The 17,570-nt window shown below is 59.6% G+C and overlaps 2 protein-coding genes across 3 annotated transcripts in view; one reads left to right on the top strand and one right to left on the bottom strand.

Moving 5' to 3' along the window:
* The window catches only part of DNAH1 (dynein axonemal heavy chain 1), a 72,867-nt gene extending 64,685 nt beyond the window's left edge, over window positions 1-8,182 (top strand). The window contains exons 63-77 of the mRNA XM_034996644.1: window positions 617-842; window positions 991-1,186; window positions 1,494-1,645; window positions 2,328-2,524; window positions 2,772-2,920; window positions 3,165-3,319; window positions 3,401-3,532; window positions 4,295-4,465; window positions 4,551-4,730; window positions 4,799-4,975; window positions 5,593-5,763; window positions 5,926-6,056; window positions 6,416-6,767; window positions 7,312-7,546; window positions 8,061-8,182. Coding sequence (XP_034852535.1) covers window positions 617-842; window positions 991-1,186; window positions 1,494-1,645; window positions 2,328-2,524; window positions 2,772-2,920; window positions 3,165-3,319; window positions 3,401-3,532; window positions 4,295-4,465; window positions 4,551-4,730; window positions 4,799-4,975; window positions 5,593-5,763; window positions 5,926-6,056; window positions 6,416-6,767; window positions 7,312-7,546; window positions 8,061-8,182 — 2,746 coding nt within the window. The remainder of the gene's footprint in view (window positions 1-616; window positions 843-990; window positions 1,187-1,493; window positions 1,646-2,327; window positions 2,525-2,771; window positions 2,921-3,164; window positions 3,320-3,400; window positions 3,533-4,294; window positions 4,466-4,550; window positions 4,731-4,798; window positions 4,976-5,592; window positions 5,764-5,925; window positions 6,057-6,415; window positions 6,768-7,311; window positions 7,547-8,060) is intronic.
* Window positions 8,183-8,744: 562 nt separating this feature from the next.
* On the bottom strand, window positions 8,745-17,564 carry BAP1 (BRCA1 associated protein 1). Of its 2 annotated transcripts, XM_034996645.1 has the most exons (17): window positions 17,392-17,564; window positions 17,264-17,293; window positions 17,100-17,154; window positions 16,013-16,145; window positions 15,523-15,642; window positions 15,007-15,068; window positions 14,777-14,919; window positions 14,470-14,548; window positions 13,897-14,020; window positions 13,460-13,607; window positions 12,760-12,944; window positions 12,181-12,314; window positions 11,163-11,641; window positions 10,892-11,052; window positions 10,532-10,624; window positions 10,338-10,410; window positions 8,745-10,137 (listed from the first exon to the last, which is right to left on the bottom strand). In XM_034996645.1, the coding sequence occupies exons 1-17, from the start codon at window positions 17,426-17,428 to the stop codon at window positions 10,004-10,006; spliced, it is 2,190 nt and encodes a 729-aa protein (XP_034852536.1). In that variant the 5' UTR covers window positions 17,429-17,564; the 3' UTR covers window positions 8,745-10,003. The 2 variants fall into 2 exon arrangements, with proteins under 2 accessions (XP_034852536.1, XP_034852538.1); XM_034996647.1 differs by lacking the exons at window positions 16,013-16,145; window positions 17,264-17,293; window positions 17,392-17,564.
* Window positions 17,565-17,570: the final 6 nt, after the last annotated feature.

Raw genomic sequence — 17,570 nt, 5'->3', positions numbered from 1 at the left:
AAGAGCCCTTGATCACTGGTCAGGACCCCTCAGCCTCCCTGGTCAGCAGAGCCTCATCTTGGCCAGGTGCCCTTCCCCCACAGCTCAGCCTTTGCCAGCCCCTTGTGCACTCACCCCCAGAGCTGTCCCGGAGCCCCGAGTCAGGCACACCCTGACACCTGGCACCCAGGCCCTGTTTCCTGCCTTGCTGCCGAGCATAAGTGCCAGGCTAATGGGTGCACTTTGCTGGCCACCCGCACAGAGCCCACAGGCCCACTCCACACTCAGGCCATCATGTCAGTGGCCACTATGAACCTCTCCCCAGACGAGGTGGTGAAAGGCCTATCCCCTGCCCGTCACCCAGCCCCCTCCTGCCGAGAGGAAGTTTTTCAGCGACCCCAGCAACTCACATATCGAACCACCTGACCCCTTCTGGGATTCCAGGTTGCCACCCGGGGTCTCACTGAGAACTGGTCACTCTGCAGGCAGGCTCTGCATTAGCCCTGCAGCCCAAGACAGAGGCTAGGCCTCCCAGCTCTCGGAGCCCTGGGGGCACAGGTAGATAGGTGAGCAGGCTCAAGGCTGACCCTCTGGAGCCTACCAGGTGTTACAGACATGCTGTCCCTTCCCCTGGCAGTGGCCTAGAGGACCAGCTGCTGGGCCAGGTAGTGGCCGAGGAGCGGCCAGACCTGGAGGAAGCTAAGAACCAGCTGATTGTCAGTAATGCCAAGATGCGCCAGGAGCTGAAGGACATCGAAGACCAGATCCTGTACAGGCTCAGTTCCTCTGAAGGTAACCCTGTGGATGACATGGAGCTCATCAAGGTGCTGGAGGCTTCCAAGATGAAGGCTGCCGAGATCCAGGTCAGCAATGGCCTGCCTCTGCCTGCGACTCCTGCCTCTACCCAACCCCTGACCAGCCCCAGGCCTGACCCCTGTCCCCACCCACGTTGCCTGCCACCCTCCATCAGCCAACCTGGGCCTGATCACCTCTCCCGTGCTGCACCTCTAGGCCAAAGTCAGGATCGCAGAGCAGACGGAGAAGGACATTGACCTCACACGCATGGAGTACATTCCCGTGGCCGTCCGCACCCAGATCCTTTTCTTCTGTGTGTCTGACCTGGCCAACGTGGACCCCATGTACCAGTACTCCCTGGAGTGGTTTCTCAGCATCTTCCTCTCGGGCATCGCCAACTCGGAGAGGGCAGGTAGCCCGGGCATGCGTGCACACGGACACAGATGCTGGGCTTCCAGCCTGGCACAGATGTGACACAGGGGGACACATATCCACAGGGGACACGCTTATGTAAACTTGCACATTCTCTCAGATCAGGTGTAACAACACACCCCCTCCCTACCCTCCTCAGAGCCCCTTTACTGGCAACTCCAGAGGCCCCAAAGGGAGGCCCAGATGGCCCCTGTGGCTGTGGGGCAGACTGGCTGGCCTGGGCTGAGCCCCGGGGATCTCGCTCCCCCACCCCCCCCACGCACTGCCGTCCCCTCCCTGCCCTGCAGACAACCTGAAGAAGCGTATCGCCAACATCAACCGCCACCTGACCTACGACCTCTACAGCAATGTCTGCCGCAGCCTCTTTGAGAAGCACAAGCTGATGTTTGCCTTCCTGCTGTGTGTCCGCATCATGATGAATGAGGACAAGATCGACCAGGTAGCGAGCAGAGAGGCAACCAGCGGGCTGGGCCGGTGACCCAGGACAGATGGCCTGATGAGGTGCCCTGTGGCAGGGCCTGGGAGAACAGGGTAAAAGGAAAGAGAGGGCCAGGCATGAGGGCACAGCGAGAGCAAAGGGGTAGAGGCCTCAGGAAGCAGTTCCTTACTTAAAACAGCCGGGAGACCCTGGGTTCACTGTGGTCCCCGCTGTCCTGTGAGCACAGCCTTCTCGGAGCCAAGTGAGCAGAGACTGTCCTGAGCCTCCCAGCTCGTGCTCTCATGAGCCCCAGGTATCTGCCAAGTGTTGGAAATCACTGCGGAGAGAGCGAGCATTACCGCATTACGGCTACTCCGGCTCGAGCCCTATCTGTGTGTAGGTGCCAGGCTAACGGGTACATTCTTACCTAACCCCCCAAAACCCTTGGGAAGCAGCTGAGATTCTCATTCTTCCTACTTTCCAAAATGAGGAGACTGCGGCTCAGAGAGGTCACATCCTCTGCCTAAGGACACACAGCCAGGAAAATGTGGAACGGGGACACTGACCCAGACCGGTCTGACTGCCAGCCCCAGGGAGGACTCCGTTTCTCTGGCTGAGGGTGGTGGTGGGGGGGCATTGCTGGCTGGGGTGCCAGAGGCAGGTCACAGGGCCTGGGCACTAGGCTCCCCCTGTCCCCTGCCAGGGCGAGTGGCGCTACCTCCTGTCCGGAGGCTCCATCCAGGTCATGACTGAGAACCCAGCGCCTGACTGGCTGTCCGACCGGGCCTGGCGAGATATCCTGGCACTCTCAAACCTGCCAACCTTCTCCTCTTTTGCCGAAGACTTCCCAAAGCACCTCTCAGAATTCCAGTCCATCTTCGACAGCCTCGAGCCCCACCGGTGAGCTGTGCCCCAGGGGGTCGCAGGGTGGGCACACGGAGGGGTGAGACCCCAGGGACAGGCCCGCCCAGGAGGTTTCTCTGAGGAGCCACCCAGGGGTGCCCTGCAGCTGTGGCTCCATCCCTCTGTGCCCCGGGCCATGTACCCTGCAGGCCCTCCACTCTCCCCGGCCATCCAGCCAGCAGAGTCCCTGGGGCCAGTGCCCTCCCACAGGTCAGCTCTCAGGGGGACATGGGCACTGTCGCAGGGAGCCCTTGCCTGGCATCTGGGATAAATACCTGGACCAGTTCCAGAAGCTGCTGGTTCTCCGCTGCCTGCGTGGGGACAAGGTTACCAATGCCATGCAGGATTTCGTGGCCACCAACCTGGAGCCACGCTTCATTGAGCCCCAGGCAAGTGCCATCAGCCGGTGTCCTGGAGTAATCCCCACCTCTGGGTCCCGGGGCCTGGCTGCACCTGGACAGACCATGTTGCAGCCTTGGTCAGGCTGGGACTCCTAACCACACCCTCCAAAGGCTCTGGGGGGTTCCAGGCCCCACTGGGAAGCCTCCCTGGAAGCCCCAGGACCCCCTGCCTTGCCTTGGTCCCTGCCCTCCCTCAGCCCCAGGTGACCCAGCATCTCTCCCTGACCTGCAGGCAGCCGACCTGTCAGTGGTGTTCAAAGACTCCGGCTCCACCACGCCCCTCATCTTTGTGCTGTCGCCTGGCACCGACCCTGCTGCCGACCTCTACAAGTTTGCCGAAGAGATGAAGTTCTCCAAGAAGCTCTCTGCCATCTCCCTGGGCCAGGGCCAGGTAAGGACCGGGTGGGCAGGGGCGGAGGTCTGGAGGCTGGGCTGGTTGGCACCTCGCCGCTCAGCACTCCCGCCCCCACAGGGCCCTCGGGCAGAAGCCATGATGCGCAGCTCCATAGAGAGGGGCAAGTGGGTCTTCTTCCAGAATTGCCACCTGGCACCGAGCTGGATGCCGGCCCTGGAGCGCCTCATCGAGCACATCAACCCCGATAAGGTGTGCTGCCCCACCTGCCGCAGACCCAGTGGCCTCCTTCACTGAAGGGGCTACCGACACGTCCATCCAGGCCTGCTGAGGCTGAATGAGATGGTCCCACAGAGCCCCCAGCCCAGCCTGGGCACACAGCACTCAGGAAGTGATATATGAAACAAGCCTCAGCTAGATTTATCTTCTCAGCATCTCCTCGCGTTACTGCTGCCAGTGGTGATGTGACTTGCCCACGTCCACCCAGCGTGGACTGGTGACGCTGAGACTCGCCAAAGCCCATATTCTCTTTTTTCCCCTTGGGGTGGGGTTGGGGGGCAGAGGGAGAGAGAGACAGAATCCCATGCAGGCTCCAGGCCCAGCACAGAGAGGATGCGGGGCTCGATCTCACGACCCTGAGACCATGACCTGATAAAACCGATATTCTTTTTTTTTTTTTTTAAAGATTTTATTTATTTATTTGTCAGAGAGAGAGCACAAGCAGGGGAAGCTGCAGGCAGAGGCAGAGGGAGAAGCAGGCTTCCTGCTGAGCAAGAAGCCCGATGCGGGACTTGATCCCAGGACTCTGGGATCATGACCTGAGCTGAAGGCAGCTGCTTCACCGAATGAGCCACCCAGGCGCCCCAAAACCGATCTTCTTAATCAGTGGTCTGCGCAGCCTGGCCTGGCCCGGCCCACCCAGGGGGAGGGTCAAGCTGCCAGTGGCCCAGGGAACCTGGTGTGGGGCAGCCACCAGGCGTGGGTCCCCATGCTCATGTGGTACGTGGCCACCAGGTGCACCGGGACTTCCGCCTGTGGCTCACCAGCCTGCCCAGCAACAAGTTCCCAGTGTCCATCCTGCAGAATGGCTCCAAGATGACCATTGAGCCGCCACGTGGCGTCAAGGCCAACCTGCTCAAGTCTTACAGCAGCCTGAGCGACAACTTCCTCAACTCCTGCCACAAGGTGAAGCGCAGGGGTGCACGCTCCCGCCCCCCCCATTGCCTCAGCTTGGGCCCGCCCCTCACTCCCTGCCCCCTGCCTCTTGCAGGTGTTGGAGTTCAAGTCCCTGCTGCTGTCTCTGTGCCTGTTCCACGGGAATGCGCTGGAGCGCCGCAAGTTTGGGCCCCTGGGCTTCAACATCCCCTACGAGTTCACAGACGGGGACCTGCGCATCTGTATCAGCCAGCTCAAGATGTTCCTGGACGAGTATGACGACATCCCCTACAAGGTGGGCCAGGGACAGGCTGAGGCGGGGCGCTGGGCGCTTGTGGGGGCCCTCACCCACCCACCCCGTAGGTCCTCAAGTACACAGCCGGGGAGATCAACTACGGGGGCCGTGTCACGGATGACTGGGACCGTCGCTGCATCATGAACATCCTGGAGGACTACTACAGCCCCTCCGTGCTCTTCCACGATCACAGCTACAGCGCCTCGGGCATCTACCACCAGATCCAGCCTACCTACGACCTCAACGTGAGCGCGCCCCCCCGACGGCCGCGGGCAGCCAGCCAGGCTGGGTTGCTGGGCGTGCCATGAACACCTGGGAGCTGGGTGAGAGGAGGCGTGGCCCCGGCCCCCCAGCCGCTGCTGTTCATGGATTACTCCCTCCCACAAAGAGAGCCACAGGCAGGGAGGTGGACCCAGTCCCTGCCCCCTGGAGCTCGGGCTCTGTGGGGAGAGGCGACGTCTGGCTGCTCAGCCGCTGCCTGAGTGTAATTACTCAGTTGAGGCAGGGCAGCCTCTCCAAGGGTCCCAGAGGAAATGGTGCTTCGGCTAAGACGTGTGCAGGGAGGCTGCAGGGCCGGGGTGTGTGTCGGAGTGTGGGTCACGATTGTAAGGAGGGGAGCGTCACTGATTGGAGCGGCTGAATGAAGGAGCGGGGGCGGGGGGGGCAGGATGCCAGCAGGCAGAGGGCTGGGAGGGAAGCGAGGGCTCCCCACACAGCGCCTCAGAAGCCATGCAGCTCTAAGAAGAGGGAGATGCGTAAGGGTTCCAAGTCAGGGAGGCAAGTGGGAGTTGTGCCCAATTGGAGGACCCCCCACAGGCTGGGGGTAGAGCGAGGTTTCAGTTGTGGCCCTCCTACCCTCCAGGGCTACCTCTCCTACATCAAAGGCCTCCCTCTCAATGACATGCCTGAGATCTTTGGCCTGCACGACAATGCCAACATCACCTTCGCCCAGAATGAGACTTATGGCCTGCTCGGTGCCATCATCCAGCTGCAGCCCAAATCGTCCTCTGTGGGCGGCCAGGGCCGGGAGGAGGTAGGTGGCATCAGGGGAAAGGGGCGCACGCGTTGGGCAGGGCCAGTCTCCCACCCACTACCCCCCTGCTCCCCCGTGGGAAGGAACTCTGTGCATGTGGAATCCTGCAGGAATTAAGGGGTGCTGGCCCTGACCCCCCCGCGTGTCCCTTTGCCCCCACAGATAGTGGAGAATGTGGCCCACAATATTCTGCTCCAGATTCCTGAGCCCATCAACTTGCAGCTGGTGATGGCCAAGTACCCCGTGCTGTATGAGGAGTCAATGAACACAGTGCTAGTACAGGAGGTCATTCGGTAATCCCCCTGCCACCCCCAGCCCTGACTTATTAGAGAGAGTTATTGTTATAGAGAAATGTCAGCAACAGCTACTCTGGGCCGGGCGCCGTGCCGCGTCTATGCTCTAACCCAGCTACGTTTTATTGTTCCCACTTCACAGATGAGTACACCAAGGCCCGAAACGGTGAAGTGACCTAAGGTTACATGTTTGCTAAGGTGCAGAGCTGAGATCAGTACCTAGGCTGCCCGACTCAGCTCCATGCTCTTAGCCCCCACGTTGGGCCACTGTTTTTCTGTCTATGGCCTACAAGTGGGGAGTACAGACACTGGTGTAGAACCCCCAGCCACTGCTTGCTTCCTTGCCGCTGGCTCCACAGGTACAACCGGCTGCTGCAGGTGATCACAGAGACGCTGCGAGACCTGCTCAAGGCACTCAAGGGGCTGGTGGTGATGTCCTCACAGCTGGAGCTGATGGCCACCAGCCTGTACAACAACATTGTGCCTGAGCTCTGGAACGCGAAGGCCTACCCATCGCTCAAGCCGCTGTCCTCATGGGTCATGGACCTGATGCAGCGCCTGGACTTCCTGCAGGCCTGGATCCAAGGGGGCATCCCAGCTGTCTTCTGGATCAGTGGCTTCTTCTTCCCCCAGGCCTTCCTGACAGGCACGCTGCAGAACTTTGCCCGCAAGTCTGTCATCTCCATTGACACCATCTCGTTTGATTTCAAGGTTTGCACACAGCCAAAGTCAGGCCAGGGTCAGGCTGGAGTATGGCCTGGGTCAGGCCCCCAGTACTTACAGGGGCCAGGCAGGAGGGGCGCTGAGGCCACAGCTGGCTGCCAGTTGGGGGTCCTGAGTGGGTCTTGGGGGGCAGGGAGAGCCAAGCCAGAAATGGCTATGAGCCCCCAGGAAATCCCTAGGGACTGGACACAGACTGCAGGCTGCCAACTAAAATGGTGGGTGAGTGGGTTGCCTGGGTGGCTCAGTCGGTTAAGCTTCTGCCTTCGGCTCAGGTCATGATCCTGGGCTGCTGGGATCGAGCCCCGCATCGGGCTCCCTGCTCAGCGGGAAGCCTGCTTCTCCCTCTCCCTCTGCCCCTCACCCTGCTCGTGTTCTATCTCTCGTTCTCAAATAAATAAAAATCTTAGAAAAGCAGATAAATAAAACAAAATAAAATGGTGGGTAATGGGCGGGTGGGCAGGACTCTCAGGAGGGAGTTTGTGCCTCTTGAGCCCAGTCCACATGCGGGGGCATGTCTGTGCGCCCACCACAGGTAATGCACAAGTCAGTGCCAGAGCTCAAGAAAAGGCCCAGTGAGGGGTGCTACATCCATGGACTGTTCCTGGAAGGTGCCCGCTGGGACCCTGCAGCCTTCCAGCTGGCTGAATCTCGGCCCAAGGAGCTATACACAGAGATGGCTGTTATCTGGCTTCTGCCGACACGGAACCGCAAGATCCAGAACCAGGACTTCTACCTGTGCCCCATCTACAAGACGCTGACCCGAGCGGGTACGGGTCCAGGGTGGGGAACCTGCACCATGGGTGGGGGCCCAGGACTGGGCCAGCCTAACTGGTCAGGTTAGCTGAACAGAATGGCTGAGAGAGGCCGGTCAGCCCTCCTGAGAGTGAGCAGGCCAGGCCAGAGCTGGACCACCAGCAGGCAGGGAGGGTAATGCCCAGAGCTTGGGCTCAGTCTGTGGTAAGTGGCCCCTGAGCTCCCCATCCTCTTGCCTCCCTCAGCAGACCCACCTGGGTCTTGGGAGCCCCAGTATGCTAATGAAGGTTCAGAGTAGGTAAGGGAGACTTGGCGGGGAGGTGGGCCTGTGCTGGGTCCAACAGGGAATGAGCAGTGGCCCCAACTCTCCCATTCCTGGCAGGCCTGAGCCTTGGCCGGACCATTCACCAGGCAGGTTTCCTCTTGGGTCAGGGCCCCTGCTTGCCACCGTCTCAATCTGCTGAGTCCATTGCCTTTACCCTGTTCCTACTCTTGTGACAGACAACCCTCCCTTCTTGTCTGCTCCAGGAACACTATCGACCACAGGCCACTCCACCAACTACATCATTGCCGTGGAGCTCCCCTCCGATCAGCCCCAGCGACACTGGATAAAGCGCGGTGTGGCTCTCATCTGTGCCCTGGACTACTAGACTCAGGACAGAAGAGCTGGGGCCATTAAAGCCGTTTTCTAAGCAGTCCAGCTGGGCCCCCGCTGCTCATGTCTGTGCCCCTCCACAGGATTCACTGCCGGGGCAGCGGTGGGGGTGAGGGGCTGCGGCGGCCTCGGGAGTGAGGGTGCTTAGCAGCTTTGGCCTGCTGGACCTGTCCAAATGCAACAAGGGTAGAGCTGCGTCCTCCAAGGGGACCCCTCCAGGGCCAGTGCACCGGGCGAGACTAGAGGCTACCTCGCCTCCTCAGCCCAGAACCCCGGCACCTGTTCAGATAGCAACGCCCTGAGAACCGGATGAAAGCCAGGTCTCTCTCCTCCCAAAGTGTCCTCTTCAGGCTCCACAGCCCACCCAAAGCCCCTCCTCAGCTCAGGTCCTAAATCCTGGGTCTAGGGTCCCAAGAATCTCTGCCCCAGAAGGATGGATGCCTGAGAATGTGTACTTCTCACCCCTCGGGTCACAGGCTCTTGGGCCCAGGTTTGGTTAGGTCCTCCCTCTCACCACAACCTAGCCTATAAATCTTAGGCCAGCAAGCACAGGAGAGTTCATTTCTTAGGAGAGTTTTATTCACTGATCCAATATTTACAGGGGCCAGAGAAGTCAGGCTGTGCTCAGCACAGAGAGGTGGCTTCTATGCTGGCCAGCCATCCCCTGCCCCAGTCACTATGTACAGATAAGGGGCCTGCTTAGATCACCTTCAAAGCCATCTGGCAGAGTCCATGGGGCTCTGTTTGGGGCCTGAGCTCCAGAGACAGTGCTGGGCCCATTGCCCCTTGGCATTAGGCCCTCTGGGAACACTGGGGCTCCAACTGGTTGTCTCAGTCCTGCTGTCCCCCACCCTGAGTGCCTTGCAGAGGCTGAAGAAGCTGGCGTGGCACGGAGAGCCAAGTGGTGTCAGCTTCCTGCAAGCAGCCCTGTCTCCGCTATCCCTAAGAGGAGGGAGACACGGTAATACTGAGGGGCTGGGCAGGGGCCCCTCTGAACCCCAGGCTCCAGGGTCAGAGCCCAGGAGCCCAAGGCAGGCCCATTGCCAGGGCTACAACACTGAAGGCAAAGAGCCCCAGAGCCTTGCTGCAGACAGCAGTCTTGACAAGCACGGCTAAAGCCAGGAAGGGAGTTTACAGGCCAATAAACAGCTTAAATACTTCTCTCTGCTCAGGCCGTGGGACCCCAGCAGGCTGCTCATTCCACCCTTACTAGGACACCCCACTCCCAATCCAGCCCAGCAGCCGGGTCCCTGAGTTTGGAGCTCTCCCGGGAGGAAGAACAGACCTGGCTTCCTCACAACAGGGACGACTGGTGGCTAGGGCTAGAGCGCAGGGCCCAAATGCCCACCCAGGCCCCCAGCTGGGACCCTGCAGTCATGACTCCAGCATGACGCAGGGACCTGGGCCCACCAGGATGACAAGTGTTGGAAAGAATGCAGTCAGGAAGCTGGCTATGTCAACACAGTGGTGGCAAGATGGGCTAGAGCCCAGAAAAATAGACGTCTCTGTAGGTAAAATATATACTCTGCTGAAGGCAGAAAGGCCAGGTCCTGGCACTCCACAGCCGGCTGTGGAGGAAGCCGCAGCACCTCACCGTGCCCCCGCTCCCCCTGCTGCCCCCGGAGCACTACGGGGCTGCCCTGCCCTGCCCGGCCCTGGGGCACAGTGCACGACTCCAGCCTGGCTCCCGCTGCCAGGGGCTGGGCTCTCTGGCTGCAACTTTTCAGTAATACTGGGAAGAGAGGGAGTGGGGTGGGGAAGGGGCCCCGGGGGGGCCAGGCGGCAAGAGCAGCTGCAGAGTACGGGCCAGCAGTCCTCACTGGCGCTTGGCCTTGTAAGGGCGCGAGCGTTTCCGCCGGTCAGGCTTCCGCTGCTTGTGGAGCCGGCCGATGCTGACCCCTTGGCGCCGCCGCACCGAGATGTTCTGCTCCACCAGGTTGGCCAGCATGCCTGCGAAGAGGCCGAGGCCCTTGAGCAGGAGGCTGGACGCGCAGCAGCCCCCCGCTCCATGGGCCACAGCCTCAGGCCAGGAGCAGAGGCTCTCCCGGCCCTCCCTGGGCCCCCCAGTCTGCTCAAGCCCCAAGACAGGCCTGAGGGACATGGCCCCCGGCAGGGCATGCCAGGTCAGCTGCGGCGGTAAGTGCCCTCACCTTCCTGGGCCAGCATGGAGATGAAGGTGCAGATGAACTCGTCGTAGTTGTGGGTCCTCCTCTGGTCGTCGATCTGCGGGAGAGAGGATGAGAGCACCGCAAGCCCAGCTCCCCGGAGCAGCCACCAGCTGGCCTCGGGAGGTCCCACGTCTGGGAAGACGGGCAGAGGACCAGCCGCTGGAGGGATGACCCACCTTGAACTTCTTCCTCTTCTCCACCTCTTCCTTGAGGCAGGCCTCATAGTTTGCAATCTCTGCCTCCACACACTTCAGCAGCGCCAGCAACTCCTGCCAAAATCCCGCAGTGCAGCCCTGAGGGGGGCTGGCCAACACCCCAGTCCCCCCACCAGGAAGCAGCTGGAGGCAAGGACGAGCAGCCAGCGTCCACAGAACCTACCAAGGCCCCGGCAGCGCCCCAACCCAGACAGGCTTCCTGGCGCCTGGCTTCCGCCACCCATGTTTACGCCAGAACCCGCAGGCCCCAGCCCCTGGGCAGCAGTGCCTCAGGCTCCCCGCTCCGGCCAGATTAGAAGAGCAAGCCGCAAAGGGACTCACCTTGGGAGAGTACTTCTCTCCGCTCAAGGGCTCACCAGGCCTGGCCAAGCCAGGCTTCTCTCTGCTGTCCACAGTCTCCACTACCTCCTTCTCTTCCGGGCTGCTGGACCCCTGGCTGCCTTGGCTTGGTCTGCTGCAGGGTGAGGAGCCCTTCCCACCCTCTGGAAGAGAAGGCACGAGAAGACCCCTCAGAGCGCAGGCCAGGCGGTCACTTGGCCACCCGCCTCTCCCCCAGTGCCCCAAGCGGCCAGTGAGCCAGGCCCGGGCGCACCTGTCAGTGCCAGGGGGCTCAGCACCCCGTCCTCAGCCAGGTGCAGCAGGCCCGTGCTGACAAGAGGACCCAAGTCGCGTACAGCGCGATTGTAGCGGATGCAGTCAACACGCAGCAGGCTGTCATCCTCTCCAAAAAGCACCTTGGAGATGTGGGAGGTGACCGGGCTGGAGGGCCGCGTTGGGTTGGCTGAGCGAATGGGCGACCGCAGTGGCGAGTTGAAAGCACTGCCGATCTCAGAGGCCGTGTCCGTGCTCTCATTGCTGGGGGTGGGCGAGGGCTGTGAGTGTGTGGGGACTGCCACGGCCGGGCTGGCCGCCCCGCTGCTCGTCTTGATGGACAGAGGAATCGAGAGGTCTTTCTGGGACTCTTTGAGCTTCTCGGCCAAGACGTTGATGGTGTTGGGCTGCAGCACTGACAGCTGCCCGTCCCCAGAGCCACTCAGGGGCCCCGGCTTCCCTGGCCCCTTTCGCTTGTACCTGGGGGTGGGGGGGCCAAGGAGAGGTGAGCCGAGGGGAGGGGCCGGGTGACGCCGCCCAGCAGTGCCCAGAACAGCCCCGGACACATCCTGGCCCCCAGGGACGGATGCTGCGGCTCCTTGCACTGGGCCCAGCAGCCTACCTGGCCGTGCTGAGCCTGGCACCCTAAGCTCCAAAAGCCACAGCCACGTGCTCTCGAAGGCCACCTCTACTCCAGCCGCCTCACTCTGGCCTTCTGACAATGCCGTGCCCTCTGACAGGGCTGCACCCCGCCCCATCTCCTCCATCCCAATCCTTTGACGCCTAGCCGAAAGGCCACCTCCCAACAGGACAGGCCTTGTTATCTGGTTAAATGTCTTCAACACTCCCCCAAGGCCTCCTGGAGTCTTGGGGACCAGGGATCTGGAGTCAGCCCCAGCAGGCCAGCCTCCCACAGGTGCTCAGTGTTACACGCTTCGGGCAACCTCAGACATGGGTTGGAACAGTCAAGATAGGATCTGCAGCACTTGAGCCTCTAGCCTTCCAGAGCTGGGGCTGACCTGATGGCAGAGTTGGTGTTCTGCACGTCGTCGTCGTCATCATCCTCATAGTCGTCCTCGTCGTCAGAGTACTGCTGGGGGGGGCGGACTGGAACTCGGCTGCGGCCCACACCTGCTGCCAGGTCTTCCTCCTCCTGAGGAAGGGCAGCCATAAGCAGGGACCAGTCAGCCCCGGCTGGACACAGCACTCATAGCCAGAAAACCAACACGGCTCTCCAGGTCGAGTCCACTGAAGCCCAGGTGTTCCGAGCCCACCCATGACTCCTGGGGAGGCTGCTGCCCACCCAAAGACAAACTGAGCACCCTGAAACATGTGCCTTTATTTTGCCAGCAAAACCTAACTCATCGAGTGGTACCAGGAACATGCCCTAAACATCCTGCCCCACTGCTGTGTGAGTGGACTGAAAGTTGGGAGTTCTCTCTGCCTCTCTAAGCTCCTGTGGGGGCTTCTGGGTAGCAGAGAGACTTGGCCACCTAGGTGGTATAGAATGAACACCAAGGAACCACCTAAGGAAACGGCTTGTTGCAGTCTCTCAAGAAAGTACTGGAGGGGCTTGGGCAAGGGTGCTCCCAGCTCACCTGCATGGGGGACTTGGCATAGTTGTGATTGTCCAGAAAGGCTGGCAGCCGCTGAACAATGGGAGTGGGGTTGGGAGGAACCCCGTTGAGGCTGCTCCCGGGAGGCTTCACCACCAGCTTGGGTTTGCTGGGAGGGCTGTGGGTTGGGGCTTGGGGGCATGAACCAGCCACCTCCTCCACACCATCTGAGAGGACAAGGAGCACAGGCAGGACCTTCAGCCAGATCCCCAAGAAAACCTGTCCCAGCCCACCATCTCCCCAGACATAGCACTGCTCCCTCCTCCCTTGCCAGAGAAGAACAGATGCACTAGCTAACGGGATGAGAGCCCGCGAGCTCTAGGTCATGGGCCCATAGCAAGACGAAGAATGAGATGGAAAAAGGGAGGGAGGGAGACAGAAGGAGAAAAAAAGAAAAGCCTCTTAAGAAAACTAAAAAGGGAGTATCTATTATAGAGAAGGTTCAGGAACTGTGGTAATGTCAGCCCTTTACAGGTACCTTTCTTTAGGGGATGACTGCTCTCCCTCCATGTTCCGAGGGGAGAGGGCTGCAGGCACCAGGGCCTCAGGGCTCCAGGGCCTCAGGGCTCCCATAGGAGCCTCTGAACCTCTGCCCAAGTGCATCCATACACAAAGACTTGCTCTGCTTGGGCCTCTCAGCTCAAGCTCTGAGGCCAAGGGGAGGCGCCAAGATCCCTGGTACCTGTGTGAGTGGCCTCGGAGGCAGCTGCGGCCCTGCTTGCCTCCAGCGCCAGGGGGGACTTGCTGCTGGCTGGTTTGCACTCCTCAGGCAGCTGTGGCTCTTGAGACTTGTGGGTCTGAATCAGCTCTGGCTGTGTTACCCTGATCAGCTAAAAACAGAATCCAAAGCTCAGAGTCGTGAAAGCAGACCCAGCCGCTCGCTTGGACAGCAGAGAGCCTTGGTTCTACCCACTCGCTCACAAGGAAATACAACAGTTGAACCCAAACCTCCTTTTAGAAGCTATTCCCCCTCTCCACCCCAAGTCCCAGCTTTCCCACAAGGAAAGCAAAGGAAAGGAATGGTCAGGTGAAGCTCAACAGATCCGTAATAAAGAGTGATCTGGGAATCAGAGACCACGCCCCAGTGAGGGGAAGAGGGATGGCGGGAGGGGTCCCCACCTGCTGCAGGGCCTCCAGTACTGTCTGACGGTTCACCTTCAGCACATGCAGCCTGGCCTCGTACTTGATCCTGCGGTCGGGCACCACCGCCATCAGGTTGAAGCGGATGTCATGGTAGGGCTCCCTGCAGTCACAGCCACAGCCGTGAGAGCAGCTCCCGCCCAGCACCGCCGTCAGGTTGAGACAAACAATCTGGCAGGGCCCCCTGAAGTCCCAACTACGGCCACAGGTACAGGCCCCACCCCGACAGGCGGGCGGCAGCTAGTAATGCATGCCAGGCAGCTGAGCCGGTGCCTTCCAATGACCTGCCTGAGGGGCCTATCAGCAAGTGAGCCAGCATGTCTGGGCCACCTAGGGCTCCCCCAAGGCCTGCCCCTCCCCAGCCTGTCCCAAAGTAGGCCATAGGCAGCCTGGGTGGGAAATAGGGCAAGGAGTCGGAAGCCCAAGATCTAAGCTTGACCTGGCCAGATTCATCATGTGGCCTTGCACATCTGACCTCTCTGCTTTCCCTCTTCTGTGTCCTTCCCAACGGGGGCACAGCTCCAGAGGGAAGGGCAAGCACAGAGCCCTTACCCTGCGGTGGCGAGGCCGATTCGCTCCATGATGACCCGCCGGGCCTTGTCTGTCCACTCCTCATCCTCCCCCCAGGGCCCTAGGGAAGACCAAGATGAGGAGTCAGCCGGTGGGAAGCCCTGAGTTTGGGCAGGCCAGGAGTGGGAAGGAAGATGGAGAGGTGTAGTCAGGTAGTACAGCGCAGGGTGCCATCCAGCCAGAGGTGGATGCCCTCAACACCAACCCCTGCCACTGGGTCCCCAAGCACCTGAGAACCCTGAGCCCTAGCTCCCTAGAAGGTAAGCAGAAAAACCCAATGGGTCCCTACCATGGTCAATGGGGTAGACCTTCAGCCCATCCAGCTCGAAAAGCCGTCCCGTGATAGGCACATAACTGACAAAGTGGAACGCCTCCATCGTCCGCACGGCACTAAGGCCGTTCTGCTTCTCGGGGAGGTGGCGTGGCTCAGGCCTGGGGAAGGACATACTCAGGGCCTGGAATGGGACAACCCTTCCCCCGCCGCCCCCACTCCCATCAGCTCCCACAGTGCCCACACACCTGGCATGGCTATTATGTGCCTTGGCCAACTCTGGGGCATTGCCAATCGCATATCCTTTGCTCTAGAGAAGGAAATAAGACATCAAAACAATTTTTCAGGTGGGCCTCTGGGTGGGAAGCAAAGCTCTGGAGAGAAGGCCTGGAGGCATTCCAGGAACCTGAAGCAGCATAGATGGATTTTCCTGAAAGGTTAGTGAAGACAGAAAAGAACTCCAGAGCTCCAGAAGGATGGGGTTAGTCTTGCACGGTAATGAGCGGACACTGGAGAGCAACACGGCCTGATACAGACCTGACAAAGAAATTCCTAACATAGTGTCACTTAAGGAATGTTCCTTTCCTCCTTAGATCTTTCCTGACAATTGAGCCTAAAATTTAAGGGCCAAACATAAGGTAAATCCTTTGAAAGAAAAGGGCCTCATAGTATCATATGCCATATGGTAGCATTACAAGTAGGCCTGGGAGTCAGATCTGCCCAGCAAGCTGTGAGCCAGGATTGAGGGACTGCGCACGGCCTACCTCAGGGCTGAAGCCTTTGGTGAAATCCTTCATGCGACTTAGGGTAGGCCCCAGGTCCACATTGCTGCAGTTCAGGAGCACGCTCAGCAGGGCATGAGTGGCACAAGAGTTGGGGATCAGCTGTGAAACCCAAGAACAGTCACTCATACACAGCATACCTACAAGCCATACTGAGAATGGGGACCCAGAGAGGGACAGTCCTATCTGAACAACAAAACTCATCAGCTCTCATCTCCACCCAACATTTGTTCATTCAACTAAATACCCACCAGATGTCTGGGGACATGCAGAGGGGACTTAACACCAGCCTGCTCTAAAGATATTCCCTTTTGTAAGGAACTAAGAGCTCAGTTCCTTCTGCCAGGGGACTTCTCTAACCGCCCCTCCTGGTATCTGCCTATCTCCTCCTCCTGCCTTCCCCCACTTCCACTTCCCAGCAAAGACAATGGCAGCATCCCACCCTCCAGACGGAACACAGAGCCCAGCAGACCTGATGGGCAAAGAACATGTTATTCACAATATCATCATCAATCACAGACGTATCATCCACCAAGGTAGACACCTTGCGACGGGATCGGCGTTCTTCGATCCATTTGAACAGGAAGATGAATCCATACACTGGGCTGGGGAAAGTAAGGGGCAAAGCTAAACCAGCCAAGTGGGGGAAGGCAATCAGCATCCCCTTTCTTTTCCTGCCTATTCCCCCGCACTGTGTTACAACTCAGGTGCCCTTTCCGCGATCCCACCTCTACCCTCGCTTCTTTCCAACATGCCTAAATTGGCCCTGAGCCCTCACACCCAGAACCCAGAGTCAAGCATCTGGCTGTGATGTTCCGGAATACGCTGTGTCCTCATGAAGTCTAAGGTTTTTGGAGAAGAGATGAAAAGCTGGAACCCATGGCCCATGACAAGGTAGGAACAGAAGGTAAGGAAAGAAAAAAAACTCTGATCGAGGAATTTAAACACTAATTCTCACTGTGAACCCCAAGGCCTGGGCCCCAGTGCAGTGAAGAAAGCAAATGAACACCTAGATCAGTCCCTTCTTTCCTGGAAGATAAAAACAGACCTCTCAGTTCATGCACTGTAGTCGTTCCACATCTCTATTCTGCAGGACGACCAAGACCCTGAGGTTGGTCACCTTATAGGGGCCTTGTCAGATGCCACACACCAACCAATCAATGCAAGACCCCTGTGAAGGGATGAAAGCCACCGGCACACGAGTACATGAAAACTGTAATTAATTAATAAATTACAGCAGGCACTGTGTGACCTGAGTCAAGAGAAGGGGCTGCCTTCCTGCTACAAGACCAGAAAAGGCAGCTGAACTGTACTCCAAAGGATGGTCAGATTTGTACAGGGGGAAAGGGACTACTACATAAAGGGAAGTGCTGAAAGAAGACTGGGAGAAAACAAAAATATCCGCTTGATGAGGAGGGCACCCAAAGATGAGGGATGCTTCCATGTATGAGATTTTATAACTTGGGATTCCTACACTACCTCCCTTGAGGGGCACTCCTCTCCTGGCCCTCCCCTTGCCCTCGGGGTGTAAGGGAAGGCCCTGGCACCAAGCCACTCACCCCTGACATTTGCTTTGAAGGTCATAGATCTCCTCCACCTGCACCCCTTTGACACCTGCGATCAGGGAAGGAAAGAAGTCGGGAAGGGCAGCCCCAGGCTGTAGAGCGAGGGCACAGGAATGGGCCCCCACAGCCCGGATCCGGCGAGTAGGAGAGGCTCTTACCGAAATCTTCCACCAGGAGGGTGAAGAGGCCTGGGTGGGGCGACAAGAGGAGCAAGTGGTGGTCAGGCGGGCGAGTTTGGGGCCCACCCGGCCTCCCCAGCCCCCGGCCCGCCCAGCACCCTCCTCACCAGGGTCGCTCTCCAGCTCCAGCCAGCCCTTATTCATCTTCCCGCGGGGCGGCCCCTCAGCGCCATGTCCAGGCCCTCCCGACCCACCGCCGCCCGCGCCGGGAGCCCCCGCCGCCCCGGGGCCCCTAGCCCCACACACAGACAACGGGCCCAGTTGGCGTCACCCGCCCGCGCCGGCG

The sequence above is a fragment of the Mirounga leonina genome, unplaced genomic scaffold (assembly GCF_011800145.1).
Source record: "Mirounga leonina isolate KUSES-001 unplaced genomic scaffold, KU_Mleo_1.0 Mir_94, whole genome shotgun sequence".
NCBI classification, from domain to species: Eukaryota; Metazoa; Chordata; class Mammalia; order Carnivora; family Phocidae; genus Mirounga; species Mirounga leonina.
This window is presented reverse-complemented; position numbering and strand designations above follow the sequence as displayed.